The sequence below is a fragment of the Rosa rugosa genome, chromosome 3 (assembly GCF_958449725.1).
Source record: "Rosa rugosa chromosome 3, drRosRugo1.1, whole genome shotgun sequence".
Lineage (NCBI taxonomy): Eukaryota > Viridiplantae > Streptophyta > Magnoliopsida > Rosales > Rosaceae > Rosa > Rosa rugosa.
Genome location: NC_084822.1, coordinates 14806133 through 14825951, shown reverse-complemented (window position 1 = coordinate 14825951; position 19819 = coordinate 14806133). Strand labels below are relative to the sequence as shown.

At 37.7% G+C, this 19819-nt stretch overlaps 1 protein-coding gene across 2 annotated transcripts; it reads left to right on the top strand.

Annotated features, from left to right (window-relative positions):
* Positions 1–11694: 11694 nt before the first annotated feature.
* LOC133738792 (deSI-like protein At4g17486) lies at positions 11695–16254 on the top strand. 2 transcript variants are annotated; one of them, XM_062166414.1, is made up of 4 exons: positions 11695–11941; positions 13602–13813; positions 14878–15165; positions 15566–16254. In XM_062166414.1, the coding sequence occupies exons 2-4, from the start codon at positions 13603–13605 to the stop codon at positions 15808–15810; spliced, it is 744 nt and encodes a 247-aa protein (XP_062022398.1). In that variant the 5' UTR covers positions 11695–11941; position 13602; the 3' UTR covers positions 15811–16254. The 2 variants fall into 2 exon arrangements, with proteins under 2 accessions (XP_062022398.1, XP_062022397.1); XM_062166413.1 differs by having other exon boundaries at positions 11699–11941; positions 13562–13813; positions 15566–16253.
* Positions 16255–19819: the final 3565 nt, after the last annotated feature.

Sequence of the window (19819 nt, the reverse complement as noted above, 5' to 3'; positions counted from 1 at the left end):
TCTATAATGCACTATTATCAATATTGAAAGATAAAATTGAGTGATTCATTATACAAAGCGTACACAATCAATATATGCAATTCATATATAAGAGTTTACAGGATAGGTTTCTGGTGTAATCCGCAGACCCAAAATTAGCCTTGATCACTACGTGCGCATTAGTTCTTCGATTTGTTCTCTACCTCTTTCTTCATATTCTCTTCATTCTAAGAGGATTTTGAGAGTAAGTTCACCCGCTGGGTCACTAGATCAGGGTCATTGGGTCATTAGCTCAAACATTGTTCACCGCTTTTTTATATTTGTTTCCACTTGTCAGGTTTGGGTCAGTTTTCTGACCTACAAACTGCCCCAAAGGACCTAGGTCAATTTTCAAAATGACTCAGTGACTCAGACCCAACGGGTGGAAACAAACATAAAAAATCAATGGTTCAACAGGTGAACTTACTCTGAGTTGGAGTTTCTCTTTATACGGTAGTTGATTAAAAAAGAGAGAGCAATTTTCAAGTTCTAAGCCATTCCTTTGATCGATCATTCACAATCTCTTATACGATCTTCAATTTTCCTTTGAAACTCTTATTGTTGTATTTGTAATGAATTTCAATTTTTTATTTGGACTTCTAATCAATCATGTCACTCTTTTTTCTCATTCTGCCAACTGCACGGCATCACTCTGTCCGCCTCCGTCATCATCACATGCCTCTTGCCCTCCTCCTTGTCGTTAAATAGATTGCAGAATTTTTTTTTTTAGTGTGGTGCTATTCACACACCCATTTTCTCTATTCACACACCCCTCCCCCCTTCTATTTTTCTATTATTTTAATTCAATTTATTTTTACAAATTACTCTAATTACCCTCTCTTGCAATTATGATTATTTTTCTTTTTTCTTTTTTTTCTTTTTTCATTTTTCTATTTGGCAAGTCAATCATGAATCAACTATCATCTAAATTACAAAGTTTGTTCTCATACGAGTAGGAGGGGTAAGATATATGCTTTACTCCTTTGTTGTCTGGGGTTCCAATATTGCACCTAGCTTATTAAAGTTTCTCGTCTCTTATAGATTGGCAATAAGCCATTTTCAAACGCATTATGCAAATTTGGAAAATTTCTAGGTACAAAAAAAATAAATAAATAAATAAATAATTGGAGTATAGTTCAAAATTAATTGAACAAGACTTACCTGAGGGGTTAGACAAATGCAGACACACGCATAATCAATGGTATGAAACTCTTAATATAATGTATTTTAGATAACTGTATTGAAAGAACACTCACCCATAAATAAAAGTTCAACGTTAGGCTGAAAAAAGACACTAAACTTTGGAACATTATTTCCAGTATGTAACAAGTAGATCCTATGCAATAATATCTCAAATGTTGCAAAATAGCATCCGAAGAAAATACAATAGCACTTCAGTCAAAAGATTGTTGTTACATAATGGCATTACGAATCTGCAACAAAACAAAAACAAAAAGAGCACAATGTTAGTCAATGCAGAGTTTTATAATGGATATCAGTAGTCACAGAAACTTTCTTGATTACTTCCTCATCACTCAAAACTTAACTTCTTCGTACAAAATCTAAAGATCATGGTCAAAATTATGATGTAAGCAAAAACTATGAATTATCAACCCTACATAAGATTTTAAGAACATTAACTAATGACCTAGAAAATCAGTTTACCTCATTAAAATTGTCAACGTTCAGGAAGCAACAATAGTGCTCCTCATTTCAATTAATATTTTAGTTGCCTTGCAAAAATAAATAAGACAAAACACTCAATTTCCTTGATTACTTCCTCATCACTCAAAACTTAACTTGTTCATGCTAAAAAGAAACTAAAAACAAAAAAAAACCTCTCTGAAACCCTAAAGCTTTGCGCCGGCGAAGGCATCTCCAGCCTGGTCCGGTGGCTCTACGGCGTCTCCCTGACGTCGTGGGGATGCTACCGGACGGGTGACACATGGTCTAGGCCTATGGGGTCTTTGCTTGAGGTTTTGATGGTGGTAGCTATACCTATTCGGATCGAGGCAGCTTGGGGCTGGAGGTTCATGACGAGGAGGCGGCTGGTTTTCACTCCTAACGGCGACGACTAGTTTTTTCGCTCCAGACGGCGGCGTTTGTGCTGCCCGTGCCGGGTTTCGAATGGTTTCGAACTGTGGTGTAGATCGTACCTCGCTTCTGGGTTGGGCGCGAGATCGGAAGCGATGGCGTTAGGCGGTGATGGCTTCGGGCGGCGAGGAAGTCGGGAGGCTCTCGTGTCGGGCGGTGCTGGCATCGGGCGGCGATGGCGTCGTGAAGCTCGACGGCTCTACGCTGTGAAGAGATGATGGGCTGGGCTTCACTGTTGGGCCTTGGCCGCATATCTTGTAGGGCTGCGGTTTATAGGCCCAGGCCTTCACTTTGTCTTTGGGCTAAGTGTTGGTCCTAGGGCTACTATTGGGTCTGTTTTGGCCTCCAAATTAGATAGAATTTTTTCTTTCTAAGTTATACCCTATTTTTTTAGGGACCTATGCACTTTTGTTTTGTTTTTGTGCCTATTTACTATGTATGTTCATAGTTCATAGACTCGCTGAATAAGTGAGCACTGGTTGTCTAATGGGTGGTGCTAGCATACCACGTCCTTGAAGGAATGGATGGATTTCAAAACTTTTTAATTAGTGCGGAATAAGTTTAACAATTAAACTACTAACTAAACATAAAATCCATTCTTTTAACCCATGATCTTGGCTTATTGTGATATGTATATAAACATAGCATGCATAGTAAGGAAGAACAAAGAGGGAGTTTATGTTCTACTCACCCTTGGAGCGTGATTTTAATCCGATCCAAGTGAACCACCAAAGTTCCTCTCCTTGATCTCTCCTTGTGTGTGTTTCCTCCACCTTGAAGCACCTTGAATTAAGAACTCCTTCTTGTACTCCTTGTGCTTGTAATATTCTCCTTGATGTAACAAGTAGAGCCACAAAAATATATGGCCTCTAAGGATCTTCACCAAGTGAATCAAGAGATGAAGAAAGATGAAAGAAAAGAAGAAATTATGCAAGTGTTCTTCTTTCCTTTAATTTCTGAAAAATGGACCAAGAGAGAACTCTTTCTCTCTCTCTCTAATCTGAAAATAATAGTGTGGAGACACACTTATTTCTTTGTCCATGCTTTCACTTTTATATAATAGGAAATAACTCCAATTACTAAAAGAAAATATTGACTTTCATAAAGCCAATATTTTGGCTGGTCCATACATGTTATTGGGCACTAAAAATGTGTCTTGGGCTTTCATTTAAATCTCATTTAGTGAAGCCCAAGTCCACACCAAAATCCGACAATCGTTTAGGCCCAATAGGTTCGGTTTTACCCGAAAATTCTAATTATGTTCAAATAATAAATCTAATTAATTATTTGCTCATAACCAACTCTTGTTTAATCTTCTTCATATACAATCTCAAGGATCCACTTATATGGTGTGCGATCTCTTAGGTTCTAATTAACAAGGCAGTGAAGTTTATAGAAACCATTCTATTTTGTTTACGAATCAAAAACTCCATTTTTGATTCTCCCTTGTTATTAGGATAATAAATGTTTATTAATCCTCGGGGACTTCACAAGTCATGAGTGACGTCTTGCAACATATCATGACTACCCTAGTTAATGCAGAATGACAAAGAACCTATTCAATTGGAATTACAATACAATACGGTCCTTCTCTAACACGATGTTCTAAATCACATCATCGGGGTATGGAATTGATATGTCAATCCCCTAATGTGATTTTCATTCTTATGTGATTCTTAGAATGTGATTAGAAACTCCTTTTTAATCTCATTCAATGCTTTGGCCAAAGACTCATTGAATCACATCTTTGAACATACACCTTATTTACTTAAGGATAGAGATTCCTTGTTGTACACTCACATGTCTCCATGACCGAATTGATTATACCAATGAATGCATCTATTATATCCATTAAGGGACACAATATTATTGCATCATCAAGAGATAATCCATTCACTCATAAGACAACTATGGTGTCTCAGGTCAAATGACTAATTTGTATTATTGCAATTTAGAGTTCAAGTTTGACATGTAAGTAAGACTCCATACAAGAACTATAATGATCGCGTTCAGTGTACTCTTTAAGTTAAGAGCACCCACATACTTGTATTAGTGTCTCTACACAAATGACAAGAGACATATCATCCTCCATATTGAGCATACATAGTATGTGCTAGTCTTTCCGGATTATCAATGTCCAAGTGATAATCCTATGACTAGGAACCTTTTAGGATAAGAGTGTGAAAGAGTAAAGGTCTCACACATCTAACTCTTTAGATTACTTTCTCTTTAACTCATATTCATTGGACCTTGTTCAATCAAATATTAAATATAAGCAATGAACAATAAACTTGCCCTTTTGATTAATAATAATTACAATAATAATTACATCAAAATGATTGTTTTAGGACACAATTCCTTCAATCTCCCACTCTTGCCCTAGAGTTGGCCAGGGAAGGTATGTATCCGTGCCATTCTGGCTTGAGATGAATGAATGATTTGGTTCAAAAAAAAAAAAAAAAACTTGTTCATGCTAAATCTAAAGAGAAATTAGGAAATTTGATACCAATTTGTCACACCCCAAACCTTGGGTATGACTTAAGGGGTTCTCAAGCAAGAGAAATTTAGAATAAGACCAAATTTAACACAATTTAAAGTGGAACCTTAAGGCAGGAACAGTTCAATTTTGGAGATTTACCAAAAAATTCATTTATCAGCAATGAACTTGAAATTATTCAGAATCAAAGTAAACACATTAAGGTAGAGCATGCTAAAATTTCATGCAGTTTGGAGTTTGGGAAGTAAGGCAAAACTTGAACACAAACTGACTTGCAAATTTGAAGTCCTCGTCTGCGGGAAAATATGGATTTTGAATTTGGCGATGATTGACTTGCAAAATAGAAAAAAAGAAAAAAGAAAAATATTCAGAATTGCAAGGGATGGTAGTTAGGGTAATTTGTAAAAATAAATTGAATTAAAGTAATAGAAAAATAGATAAGGTGTGTGAATAGAGCAAATGGGTGTATGAATAGCACCATTTTTTATTCTTATTGGTGTGAAATAGGAGGTAAGATGTGTATTCATATAAAGAGATGTGTATATAAAATTACTTAGAAAACTATGTTTGCTGGCCCACAAACATAAAAGAAATGAATAAAAAACCATTTCTTTTTTAGTAAAAGCATCATAGAGATTTTCATTAGGGTCTTTCTAAATGTACCCAGCAAAGTTCTAAGTGTACTCGGCAAAATATTTAAATTTAATTACCTTTAATTTATGTTAAATTTAACCGATTGGTTTCCCCAAAATGCCCTAGAAAACAATGTATCCCGCAAAACAAAACATTCTAGCCAGATCTTTATACTCGTTCATCCCCATCATAGCTGAGATAAGGAGATTTAATTGTTTTGTGCTTCTGAGCACTATGAAAACCATAATCGGATAATGCTTGCAGCATTGCAGCAAAAAACTTCCATATATATGTAGAACAATAACTCAATAAGAGATCTTATTCGTTATTATCGAACTAGTTCATACATTAATAATTGATTAATTAAAAGGATAAAAAGAACAGATTTTCCCATTCAAACATGAAAAGAAAAAAATGCATAACAACGCCATATAATTAAGAGCATGCATATTGAGCCTTAGAATTAAAAAAAAAAAAAAGATCCATTTTCGATCAGGTAAGCTTATGGTAGGTTCTTCGATGCGGATTTGAAGTTTGACTTTGAAAGATCTCACAGTGTTGGAGTACGGGACAGTTATTGGAGTATAGAACCTGCCAAAGATGAGAATTATAGAAAATAATGATCAAATATCTTCTGATTGATGTGGAGGGACTTCAAGTTGGGCACACAAGCAGTTCTTGGGGGATGCACGTATTTGGTGGTAATTTTGGCAGAAACAAGTGTTTTGCAATTGAATAGAGATTCAAAATGCAGTGACCTATTCCATTTTGCTTCACGAATTGTTGTCCACCGTGAGCCTGTGCAGATATCTGGGTAGGGCATGATGGGGATGAACAAGCATAAAAATCTGGGTAGAGACGTAGAGTCGTAGAGTATGTTTTGTTTTGCTGGGTACATTTTTTTCAAGGCATTTTGGGGAAATCGGTTGGTTAAATTTAACATAAATTGAAGGTAATAAAAAGAAAATATTTTGCTAGGTATACTTAGAACTTTATTGGGTACATTCAGAAAGACCCTTTTCATTAATATAGGGGTACAGCCAGAATAACCATTACATATTATTCCACTACCATGTACAGATAGACAAGAAGTTGTGATGAACCCACCACGGTGATACATAGAATAGGACCATTCATTTGACATGCCATGCCCACTTATTCAAGCAAACCTATTCAACTATGAACCAGTAAGCATAGTAATAGGCTAGTTTAAGTAGAAAACTAACTAAAAGGTGGGTATAAGAAACCAAAAGTCATTTTGGACCCAAGAGAACCAGGCCCAAAATCTATCTTCAAAGCTTCAAGCCCAACTAGCATCCCATGAAGCCCATCAAGGACAAGAGACCCACTAGACATTATGGATCCCAACACTAACAGGGCTCCAAAACCAACTAGAGGCCCAAGAAACCTATTGAGGCATGTTGATGTCAATTTCAACATCAACGAGTCAACGGAAGTTCTGTTGAAATCTAAGTGTAAAGTGGTGGGGTTGTTTTCTTCAAGTGGGCCTATCTTTTCCTTCGATTAGTTTGACTATGTGAGTAGCCTTGGTCGTCTACTTGTGACTGAAGGTATGCCCTGGTGGTCCTATGCCTAGTCTTGGTCGTCCACCTCTTGTAACTAAACAACTGAAGTAAGACCTCGATGGTCTTCTTCCTTCGACCTCCTTGAGTAAGATTGGAAACTTGGCCTTGGCCACCGCTCTTTTCTTCTTGAGTGAGGCGGAAAGGCCTTGATCATTCCTTCTTGAGAATAGATGGAAGTGTGACCGTTTGTTGTCTACTCCCTTGTAGGATGAAACTGATAAACTCGCCTTGGGCTTCCTCCACTTGAAGTTGGGCGTCCAACTCCCTTGTTGGGTAAATTTAGTAGTCTGGCATCGGGTTTTCTTCACCTGGCGTTGGGCGTCCAGCCCCATTGTCAGATGAAACTAATAGTCTGGCTCGGGCTTATATCGTCTTCTTCATGATGTTGGACATCCACCACTTGATGCTGGAGGAGGTTCATCATAACAACTCTCTTGTTGGGTGAAGCTGATAGTTTGGTCTCGGACTCCCTTCACCTGACGTCACGGGATTCCTTCACCTTATGTTGGGCCTCCACGCTCCTTGGTTAGGTGAAACTGATAGTCTCGCCTCAGACCTCCTTCACCTAGTGTTGGGCGTCCACGCTCCTTGGTTGGGTGAAACTGATAGCCTCACTTCGGGCTTCCTTCACCTGATGTTGGGCCTCCATGCTCCTTGGTTGGGTAAAACTGGTAGCCTCGCCTCAGACTTCCTTCACCTGGTGTTGGGCCTCCATGCTCCTTTGTTGGGTGAAACTGATAGTCTAGTCTCAGGCTCTCTTCACCTGACGTCTCGGGATTCCTCCACTTGACATTGGGCGTCCAATCTATGACTTGGGTGTATATCAACCTCCTCTTAAGCATTCAGTCTAGCTCGGGTGTACAATATCCTCCACCTGATGCTGAGCATCCACTGCCTCGAGTTGGCGGACCTCTATGGAAAGGACCTGCAAATGTGAAGAGATGGAAGGTTATCGGAGGACCGGCCTAAGGCCGGCCAAACACACTCCGATTCCTAAGTTAGATAAGTGTGTTTGAACATTTATGGAGATTGGAGAAGAAAGAATAATGCTTAAGCATTTTGACATAAGAATGAAGTTGATATGTCAATAGAGAAAGAGAGAGAAAAGACTATGCATTTTGGCATAGCTTTGGGAGAGAAAAGAGAGTTGAAGTCCTCCCTTCAGCCTTGCGAAGGCTGGATATTTATAGGAGAAGGTTGGTTGAGATGGAAAGGAAAAAGTATGGGTTCTTCCCTAAAATTGAGGTGTCAGCTCGTAATTTCTGCTTATTGATACTCCAAGGGATGGGTTTGACATATTCAGTGACACGTGTCACCTCGATGTGGTCTGGTTTGGTTGGTGAAGGGTCAAGAGACAGGTGTCGCATATCCAAGCTTCCCTTTTCCTTGAATTACTCCTAGGCCATGCCTAAGAGCCATGCTTTATGTCAGAACTCGACACTTGGCATGGTTGGTGAGATTTGGCCTTAGTTGGTGCTACATGTCTCTTCATGATGACTACATGTTATGAGCCTGGAGGTCGATGCTTTAGCCTTGGAGCTCGTGGTCATGATCCTTAGAGGTCGAGGGTTTTAAGCTTGGAAGTCGAACTCTTGTTCTTGGGGGTTGAGGCTCTTGATTCCTTTGGATTATGTTTCCCTGATAGTGAGGTCATGATATGCTTTTGTCTTGCCATCCAAGATGGTGAATTAATCATATGGTGACCGTCCAAGACTTAAAGGGTGGAGATCCAAGGTTGAAGACTTGGAGTACCAAAGTGAGGCATCTCACTAGCCATGGTTATTTCCGTCTTAGGATTATCTTTTCTTTCTCGACGAAAGGTTTAAGTGCGTTGAAAGGTCAGAGTCTTGCGTGGACTCTTTGACATTTCAAAGCGTCCTACGTGGAGTGAGTTGAAAAGTCAAAAGTATTTGTCGAACCAAATTATGACATCAACAAGGCCCAAATCTAGCAGCCCTGTTGGACACCACCATGAGTGCGGCACCACCATCATCTTTGGTAAATCAGACAGCCACCACAATGAGAGAACCCTTGTCGTCGAAATCCCCCAAAACCGGGGTTGAACTTGGGTCCAAACACAACCCATATACACAGCAAACCATATTGATCTGGACACCCAGAGCCAAATCTGATCCCTGGCGTCGCCGTTTTGAATCACCACCCTGTCGGGCCGCAGTGAACTGACATTTAGAAGAACCGATGTCGTTAAGATGTCAGAGGCCATGTCCGGCAGTGCCCAAATAGCCTTACCATCAAGATTGATGGCCTTAGTGAAGCTGTTAAGACCCATCTCTTATGGTATCGTTTGCAACTTCGGCAACTGCAATCTTGACCAAGGCTGAACCCAACCTGATTTCGACGAACAGCGATGTAAAGCCACAAAGTCGCCACCATCCAACATCACCTGCAGCAATAGCAGGATCAAAGCAATTCGAACCCAGCTAACGAAAGTCAGCCAAGCCCGATCCTTTCCAATTTGAAATTTCCATGGAGGTTCTCGTCGCCTCCACGTCCATATTCGTTGGCAGATCGGTTCACGGTATGGTGGGCTGTGGCGGTGATCGGACAGTTCAGTCTTGGGCTCCATAAAAACCATTAATTTCTAGTTTCTATAGATGTATTATTAATTACATGTGCTTTCCAAGTTGTTGGTTGCGATCCTCTTCCTCTCTTTTTTTCCGAACATTCTTTTCTTCTTCTTCTTTTTCTTCTATATAATTACAGTTTTATTAATTGGTAATTGTTTTGTTTTACTTAGAAATGCATTTTGTTTTCCTCCTTTCTTTCCTACCAAGAAATCAATTTTTTTTTCTTACTATGAAATATTTCACTAAATAGCAAATATTAACCTAGCTCATTCATTAAGGTTCATGCTATTTCTTTCAAAGAAAAATCACCACCCCCCCCCCCCCAATAAGTCTAATCCTGCATCCGCCACTGGAGCAATCCCACTGGATGCTAGAGCCAAGCCAGGGAGACGTCAACTTTGATTCACAAAGGAAAAACTAGAACAATGTAACTTAGGGAGAACCATTGAGAAGAAGGATTGTGAAGCGACTACAAAGCACACTGGAGCAATCTGACTAGATGCTAGAGCCAAGTTAGGGAAACATCAACTCTGATTCAGAAAGGCAACATAAACTCACTGCACTCCTGACCTTCCGGTACATTTAATAATATGGGGGATCACATTTGAACTATATTCTTTTTTATATGGCTTTTAATGCAAGTAATTCATCAGCAACGCATACCCTTTAATTTATTTATTTTTATTGGAGATTTTTACTTCGGCAAAAATTTATTTATTTTTGTAAATAAATTTTTACTGATGCCCATTGGATTAGGTGCATGCCGTCCTGCCATTAGTCTAGCCAATGCTTTTACAACACAACTTAATTAAAAAAGGATGAGTACTAATCATTTGAATCATTTCCATGATTGACCTATATCTTAAGCATGATCATGGAGGATGCCAGTTTTTATGATACCATCCAAATCCACCAATAGAATAAACAAAATACTTCTTTTTCTCAAAGGTAATGCTTGTCAAGACAACTTTTGTTTCCTATATGACCAACAAAACTCATATGTAGACATCAAAATACAGCTCATTATGATGAAATAGTCACTCAATGTTGTTCATAGTAATTGCATTTTGTTTTTGTTATATTGAAATAGATCGGGTATTGATTTATCATATTTCTAATATAATTCTTTTCATTATTCTCCGAATCAATATATTTGAATAAGAGTAGATATTTTAAAGTCGAGTCCAACTTATAATTTGCAGGGTGATTAATTGATTATATATGTCCAACTTTCGCTTTCAAATTAGGGATTTTGGGATCTGGGTGGGTACTGTTTTCAGATTTTGTGGGGCATTTCAGATCTATCAATGAACACTTTGAATGAGGGGCATTTCTATCCAGAACTTGAGAATGGAGCAAAGCTGAGTTTGGATGACGAAGCTGAGACCATAGCCATTGAGGATCATATTAAAGTTCCCATGTCTTAGAGAGGATGTGATCAGAGAAGATTTGAAGAAGGTATTGATAATAATAAAATAATGGGTGACACTCTGATGAAGACCATTATAATGAAGACTTTCTAATTAACAGTTGTGAGACTCACTTTTCGATCACATTTCTGCAAATCAACAGTTAGATGTTTAGATATTCATTAGTAGATAATTTCTGCAAATTTTCAACCAAACTGGAAATAGCTAAAGCATTCGTAATATAAACATAAAAGGTTCATGTTTGACATATTTGATTCGTCTATAGATTTGTTTTAGTTCGGTACCCCAATTTGGTTGAAAATTTGCAAAACTGATATAATCATGAATATCTAAATATCTAACGGTTGATTTGTTGATATGTAATTGAAAAATGGGTCTCACAACCATTAATTAGAATGTTCTCATGAAATCTCCATTTGAATGGTTCTCAATACAGCCTCTTCTATAAAATAATATATCAATTGGACCCATATGTTGAATTTGAAGTTTAGTAAAATATCATTAGCCTTCAAATTCAAATTTAACACAAAATTTTTGATATCATCAGAGATGCTTTTATACGTAACAAATGAAAGACTCAAAATCAATTTTTAATGTTGTTGGATTATTTAGTTTCAAGTTTCAACTTAAGCATTACGTAACAAGATAAAAAAAAAAAAAAAAAAAATGAAGCTGTGCTTTTTAATTTTGGTCAAATTTCTTCTAAGAAGGGACCCAATAGTTCTTTGCCAAAATAGAAGAGACACAGAGAAACGGAAAGCGAGCCGGTCAAAATGATAGAGACAAGATTTGTTTCACGGTTTCACCTTTAACCCACAATACCAAATTTTGAGCATTTTCCTTTTTTCCTCACTCACTCACTTTCATTCTTCTCTCTCTTTCCATCTCTTTTCCTTATTGGGTTCCACAAAGGACACTAGTTTCTGTACTCTGGCCAGCTTTCATTTCTGCCACAAGCAACAAAAACAAACAATGTGCCCACATTCAGGCACAGACACTCCTCCTCCACTCTCTTTTTGAATTTTGAAAATGGCCGCTTTGTGTTTTGGTGGCTGCATTTGCTTCACTCTGTGATGACCCTCATTCTTCAAACAGGTTAGTGGGTCTTTCTGGGTTTTCGTTTCTGTCTGATGGGTGTGGATTGTTTTGTCAAGTTTGGCGGTTCTTGATTCGGTTTTGGCGTTTCTCTTTAGCTTGCACATTCTTGATTTTCTTCTTTGATTGTTTACTTCATGTGTTTCCTTGTGAATCTGATATGGTTCTTCAAAAGATTTTATATGTTTATGCTTTTCTGGGCTGCTCTTAATGAGTAACTGAGTAAATATGTCACTTCTGGGCATCATTTGTTGATGGGTTAATTTTAAAGTATGAAACTTTTAAGTTGTATGTAATCTGGACTAGTAGTTTGAAGATATCGAGCAATCAAAGTTGTGCATTTACAGTTGAGTGTATGTTTTAGCAATTTGGTTTGTCTTAAATGATATAGGAAGCTTGAAGTTATTGGTCCTACTCTAAACGAATAAATGACTAGGAAATTGGGGATTTTGAAGGCAGGAAATTTCTTGGGAAATTTCAGCAATTTGACTCTTTTTTATTATTTTTTGCCATTGGTATTTGGACTCCCTTGTATAGATAACTAATGGCATTGGTGTATGGTAATGCATCAGAATGATTCAAGTTGATGCTCTCATAGAGAGTCAGTGATGGTTATGAATGGGAGCTAAACTGGGTTTACTATATTGAGGCCAAGTGGTATATGATTGTCTTGTGGGTTAGACAGCAGATTCCAAGGGAGGAATGATGGACCACGCATTTATTCATTCAAGATATAGGTCTTGAGGACTAATTAAATGAAGAATGAATTTTAAAATTATAGTTGTTACTCTCTTGATCCCAGCAATAATAGAGAAGCTGAAAATGTGAAGCTCTATACAAAACTTGTGACGGATGAATTGCAATTTTTCACAAGCAATTGTATGGTCCTGATTAGTCAGATCCTCATTTACTCCCTTCAGGTCCAATGGGGGATCTCCCATCTACATGAAATTTCATGATACTTATCAGGTGCATATTCTAAAGTAAACAAGTTTCCGACTGCTGAAAACCTCCTATTTAGGACTTGTTAAACTCCTTAACACTGAGAGATAGAAACCTCTGAGGTTTGTTCGTGTGGTGTCCAATATATGACCAGTTAGCTATATAGTAATAGACTGTAGTCTTGCAGGATTTGTATTACTGATAACATAAATGGTAAGTTCTATGCATTTTGTGTTATGGCAAATTAACATAAATAAAACAATATATTAGAGTAGTGTTGGTGCAAACAGTGGTTTAAAGCTGAGCTGGTGAGGTAGTGGTTATTTATCTCAAGGCATATACTGTAAACTCTGTCAAAGTTATGGAATTTATACGTCCATGCAACAGAACTAAATTTTGGATTTATGAACTTGTTATCGACTAAAATAAAAACTTTAAATGACCAAGGATCGCAGAAGATTTCTTCTCCTATATCATGAGGTGTTTTTCTGAAACAAGGCTCCAATTGTTTAAGAAGATGATAGAATAACGTATTTGTGTTCTCTCACAAAAATAAAAACAAAATACTTTACAATATCAAACAGTGGAATCCAATAACACCAACTCTGATCTTTGATGTATTATGATTACAAGCGGTATTTCAAGCTCTTACTTTTGTACGTTTGTCCATATCTGCAGGTCCAAATTAATTATTTATTGATCCTGGTTTCACTTTCAGCATGAAATCAGGACCAAAGGATGGCTGGCACTCTATCATGCCTCTATGTTTGAGAGGGAAATCAGCTTCACGTTTTTGCATGTTTCCAAATTTGAACGCAGCAGACTGCAGTCCAGGAAACGTACCTGTCTATCTAAATGTTTATGACTTGACACCTGCAAATGGCTATGTTTATTGGGCAGGTGTTGGTATCTTTCACTCTGGGGTGGAAGGTTAGCATACCCTTATCATTATTCATATCTCTAATATCAGTGTTGTTTTGAAAAATGACTTCCTCTGCCCACGCAAAGTTATCTGATGATGTATAACTGTTGATCAATGAATTTAAACAGGCATACCTTTACCTTGGTATTGCTTATTTTTTTTCTCTTTATACATAATTCCATATGGTGTAAGCCTTGATAGAAGAATTAATTAGTAGAGCTGGTGATGCTCAATTCCTAGTTGAAAACAGTAAGAACCTGCTATTCACCAGTAGATGTACACGAGCAATAATCACTTTTTCTTGAGTGTTTGCAAAAGAAGCTAAGATTGGAGTTTTAGGTTATCATAATTTTGTATGGCTTGTCTTGAATTTTAAATGCATTATGTTCTTGGTCTTTTAAGTTGAGTACTGAATGCATTGATCATAAAAAATATATATAAATTGCCTTTTTTTTTACATGAGATCTCGACAATGTTTGCTGGTTTATCACTGTTTTCAAAAGCTGGTGAACAGATTATATTCTAAACATTCTGTCTGACATCATAGTGACCACCTAGAACCCACTATCTTGAATATCATAAGTGGTTACCTTTGTAGGAATTGAAACTCCGGATCTCCTTCTATGATATGATACCAAGATAGAATTTATTTGTTTACCACAATCCTCAAAAGCTGAGTTGTAGGACAACTATTTTCACATTTCAACACAACTCATATCCAATTTGGTTACAGCTGCTTCAGCCTATAACGATATGTCAGTGTTTGATGTTTGAAAATCATTATTGAAATATTTTCTGAATTGATTTTGCTTCATTTCCAAAGGTGTTTAATTATCATATTGTTCCATGGGGTTAGTCCTACTGAAAATATGCCTTGCTTCTGCTCTTACTTAAGCATGAATACCTGTGCTCCCTGCTTGGATATAACTTAAGGATAGAAATTTACTTGTGTATCAAGTTGCACGCGTATCCATTGAAAATCCAGGTCATTGAAATAGTTTATGTTGCAAACTGAATCTCTTTTTTCTCAATATAATAAAGTTGCTCATCAATCATTTTTGCATACGTTCAGTCTATGGTGTAGAATATGCCTTTGGAGCCCATGAGTACTCATCAAGTGGTGTCTTTGAGGTTGAACCTCGACAATGCCCTGGCTTCAAGTTTAGAAGGTCAATTTTCATCGGCACAACATGCTTGGATCCTTTCCAGGTTAGAGAGTTCATGGAGCGTCAATCTGCAAACTACAATGGTGACACATATCACTTGATTGTTAAGAACTGCAACCATTTCTGTCAAGATATATGTTATAAGCTGACTGGAAAATCGACACCAAAATGGGTCAATCGCCTCGCAAAAATAGGTATATGATGATAAATGTCTCACCATGCTGTTTCTTTGAGGTTTGAGTTTCATTAATCACACTTTTTCACACAACCTTGGACACTTGAAAACCAAATGGTTCTATCAACTGACCCAAAAGGATGTTTGAACGAAAAGTATTTTGGGTTAGTTTTGTCACTGCCAATGCTACTTTTAAGTGATCAAAGCTTTCATGACTTGCTCAAAAATGCCATGAGGGTCACCTTTTTACATGAATATTCTCTGTCAAGCTTGAACAATATATAATTAGGATATATAATAATATAAATTTGGTTTTCATCCAATTTTATCTCGAGGAATGTTTATGTTGGTACGATGAAATTTATGTTTCTTTTTTTATTTTATTTTTTTATTTTTGATTCTTTTCTACTTCCTTGTAGGTTCATTTTGCAACTGTATACTCCCAGATGCCCTTAAGTCGACCACTGTTCCACATGACCCCAATTTCCCAGGATATGAAAGTGAAAAAAAGAGACTAAGAAGTGCCTTCACTTGCTTGTCATCAATCTCAATGCCTCAGAGGGAAGTATCGATGTCGTCATTATTTCTACATTCGCACTATAAAGGTTGCCTACCACCATGGGAGTTTAAAAGGTCTAGAAGTGGCTCATTGAAAAAAGGGTGAGAAAAACTTTTTTTGGTCTGAAGGGTGAGAAAAACTTATACATCCTTCATTAGTCTCTTCAGTTTAAAGAATACCGACCGGCTGCTGGAAATTCTTGCTGAATCGCTTTCATCATTCATGAGTCTCTCGGAGGGAAAATATGTTGTTTTGAGATTGCTGCATGCCTGCGTAAAGCCACTGAGTTAGTGTTCTGTCATGGTACCCAGTTTGCGGAGTGTGCTTGTTGTATTTGTACGATAGTAATTTAAATCTGATGTTAGAGTTACTGATGTGCAGCAATGTAATTATAAGAGAACACTCCAAGATTATGTGTGGTTCGTCTCAACATTTGTCAATGGGGGGAAATCAGGGAGCTTCAACTAGCATGTGTTCTACAGTTCTACTGGTGTTTTTCTTCCCTGATGGAAGAGGTCTTAAATTCCTTCTCCTTGACAAAACGAGTTAAATCAATAAAAGAAATTCATCTTTTAGCTAATCATTCAAGAAGTAAAAGTAGTTATGGTTGGTATTAGATGGTGCTGAGACTCGTCATTCTGTGATGGACATAGTGCAGCAAGTAAAAGCATCTAAACACCAAATGTCGAAATGCCCATATATCTAACGGTCATCTCATTTGACTTATTTTGACACTACAAGATTATACTGTAGGGGTGGGCACGGGCCGGGACGGGCCGGTTATTGAGTGATACCGAGCCCGGTACCGAAAATATGATTCGGGACGGGACTTGGTTTTTTCAAAGTTGGTACCGAAGGTACCGAAACCGATCGGGATCGGGTCGAGTCCGGGCCCATTTCGGGATCCCAGACCTTTTTTTTTTTTTTTTTCCCTATACACACACTCACAAGTACTTAACACTTATCCAAATTTTCCATATTTCAATCATTACAGGATGCATATGTCCTCCTAGAACTACAACTTATAAGTCTACATATTCAATTTTGCCTTAAAACAAATCAAACAATGTAAAATGACAAGAAGAAATGATCTAATGTAGATGGACAATATGTACAAACTGCAAACAACCAACTCAAAAACTGGAAGTCTGGAATGCAGGAATTTAATAATGCAGTATTGCAGATTATGCAGTAATGCAGTAATGCAAGAATTTAGTAATGCAGTAATGCAGGAATGCAGTAATGCAGTATTGCAGATTATGCAGTAATGCAGTAATGCAAGAATTTAGTAATGCATGAGTAATGCAGTAATGCAGGAATGCAGTAGTAATGCAGGAATGCAGGAATTAATGCAGTATTGCAGATTATGCAGATAATGCAGTAATGCAGTATTGCAGATTATGCAGTAATGCAATATAACAACCAAGTCAAAAACTGGAATGAAGGAATGCAGTAATGCAGATTATGTAGCAATGCAGTATAACAACCAAGTCAAAAATTAAAGATTTAATTTAATTAATTTAAACGGGACGGGACGGGACTACCCGGTATCGATTAGGCTAGTACCGGTACCGGGCCGTTTCCACGGAACGGGACGGGCCCAAACAGTAAATTTCAGATTTTGATCCCGGCCCGTACCGACGAATTTCGGGACGGGACCGGGACTTTGGTTTTGGGTGCCCAGCCCTAGATTATAGTGCTCCAATCAGTGAGTTTTCACTAGTTTTTTTTTTTTTTTTTTTTTTTTCCGAGGATAAGTGAGTTTTCACAAGTTTTTAGGTAGCAAATTCATACTCATTTGTGCTCTATTGTCGTTGAATCTAAATAAAAAAAATATAGAATAATGACACAAATAAACTCATTGCAACTACTTCATTATTCTTCATCCTTGAATCTAAATCCAATGATAGTTGAGCATAATTGAGTATGAAATCAATTGACTACCCGAATGAAATTATAATTTTCCTAGGCGTATATAGTTAACTTGAAAGCAAACATCAACCAAGCCAAGCGCTACCAGGCTAACACCAACCTCATTGAGAGCCATAAAGAGAAGGAACCAAATTGATGGTCGTTAAGGCATTGATAACTGCCTTAAAGCTAGTACGGTTTAAGTTGGACAGATTCAGTTCGTCTACTGGTTTAAGTGAGTTAGATACCTTAAAGATCATCAATTTGGCTGAAATTTTGCATAGATGATCTATACATTAGTACCTAAAAACTGAACGGTCGAGATGTGGATATGAGACCAAAAAGTGACCCTAAACCCTAACCTCGCTCTGAAATTTCAAAGCGAGGCCTCGCTCTGGATAAAATCTGTATATTATATATATATATATATATATATATATATATATATATATATATATATATATATATATCTTATATGCGAGCTTTATATTCTAAATCCGCCACTGAGGAGGATAAGGTTTGTAGGTGGTGAAGAATCAATACCCTAGGTGAAAGAACTGCTGCTTTAATTGTTCCTTTTTCGCCTTTTGCTTTCTCTATTGCCGTCCTCGGCAAGTTCATAATTATTTTCCACTACCATCCTTAATCTTTCCTTGCAAGTTCATAATTGGACTAAATTCAGTTTGCCTCCTCAAAGTTTGGGACAAACATCAGTTTGGTTCCTGACCTTTTTTTTAAATTATGATGGTCCCTGCACTTTCATTTTCCATCACCTTCGTTCAAAATTCAAAATTGGCTCGAAAAGTGACGTCAGATGCTGAGTTGGACCCGACATCCGGGCCCACTTTTCAAATTTTAATCCTTTATATAGATGAAATGTCCAAACTACCCTTATTACCCAAAAACCAAAAAATAATGGTTGACTTCCTTTCTTTTCTTCTTCTTCCTCTTCCTCCGCCCTCGAACTCCTTCTCTCTTCTCCATCAGAACTGAGAAGAACAAAAGGCCCAAAACAATTGCTGAACTTCATGCTCTATCACACTGATTTCAAGAAACATATTACCTTACTGGGAAGCAGAAAACTAGTTATCACTTTCAGGTAAAACCAATTTCTCTTACACTTCAATTTTCCTTACTAACAGACCAGAAATAATGTCCTTCAATTTCATAACACAAATACACACATAAACAACGATACCCAAATCGATTCCGAAATTTCTAAACCCCCAAATAGCCATACCTAGAACAAAACCCAAACTTTCAATTTCAAATTCAAACTCATTTCCTCAGCTACTAACAGCACCACAGAAATGTAAGAAACAACAAAGATCTAAGAATCCACAGTGCTTATAACTCAACAACCTGAAAAGTAACCGTCGGGAGCTCGACTCGGCTTCCAAGATCTAAGAATCCTGCGGGGGCTTTGTAATCGAGTTGGGCTTCCGGTTGGAGGTTTCGTCGCCGGAGCTTGACTCAGAGGTCATGGTGGAACCAACCGTCGAGAGCTCGACTCGGCGTCCAAGTTCTTTGACTGGTGTTGATTCGGCGACTGTTGTTGAGGCTGCGTAATAGAGGATTGGAGCTGAAGCAGTGCGTTTTGGGGGTTCGGAATCGGAACAGGAGGCGGAGGAGAAGGCGGGTCAAAATTGGGTCTTTTGGATCTGGAAGATCTCACAGGGATTTGAGTGTGTGGTGGCCTGTAGTTGGTGGGCATTGAGGGAGAGTGTGAGTTTTGAGATGAAGCTTCCATTTTGAGCTTTGGTTTTGCTGACCTCACTTCTTTGAGAAGTGCAGTGGCCTGAATCTCGGGCTCGACAGAGGACGGAGGAGGAAGATCGAGAAGTTGTTTGATCGATTTGGTTTTAGGTTTTGGATAAGTGGGCAAAAGAGAGAGGAAATACAGAGAAGAAAGAAAAAAAATTAGAAATTAGATTAAATTTTAATAAAAGAAAAAAATATATATTAAATTAGAAATGTCCATTTTGCCCTTCTTGTAGGTTTAAAATCTGAAAAGTGGGCCCAGATATCAGGTCCAACTCAGCGTCTGACGTCACTTTTCGAGCCAATTTTGAATTTTGGACGAAGGTGATGGAAAATGAAAGTGCAGGGACCATCATAATTGAAAAAAAAGGTCAGGGACCAAACTGATGTTTGCCCCAAAGTTTGAGGGGGCAAACTGAATTTAGTCCTTCATAATTCTTTT

Coding starts and splice junctions, on each gene's coding strand:
- LOC133738792 (XM_062166414.1), top strand. CDS start 13,603: ATGAAATCAGGACCAAAGGATGGCTGGCACTCTATCATGCCTCTATGT. Junction 13,814..14,877: donor CTTTCACTCTGGGGTGGAAG/GTTAGCATACCC, acceptor GCATACGTTCAG/TCTATGGTGTAGAATATGCC. Junction 15,166..15,565: donor CAATCGCCTCGCAAAAATAG/GTATATGATGAT, acceptor ACTTCCTTGTAG/GTTCATTTTGCAACTGTATA.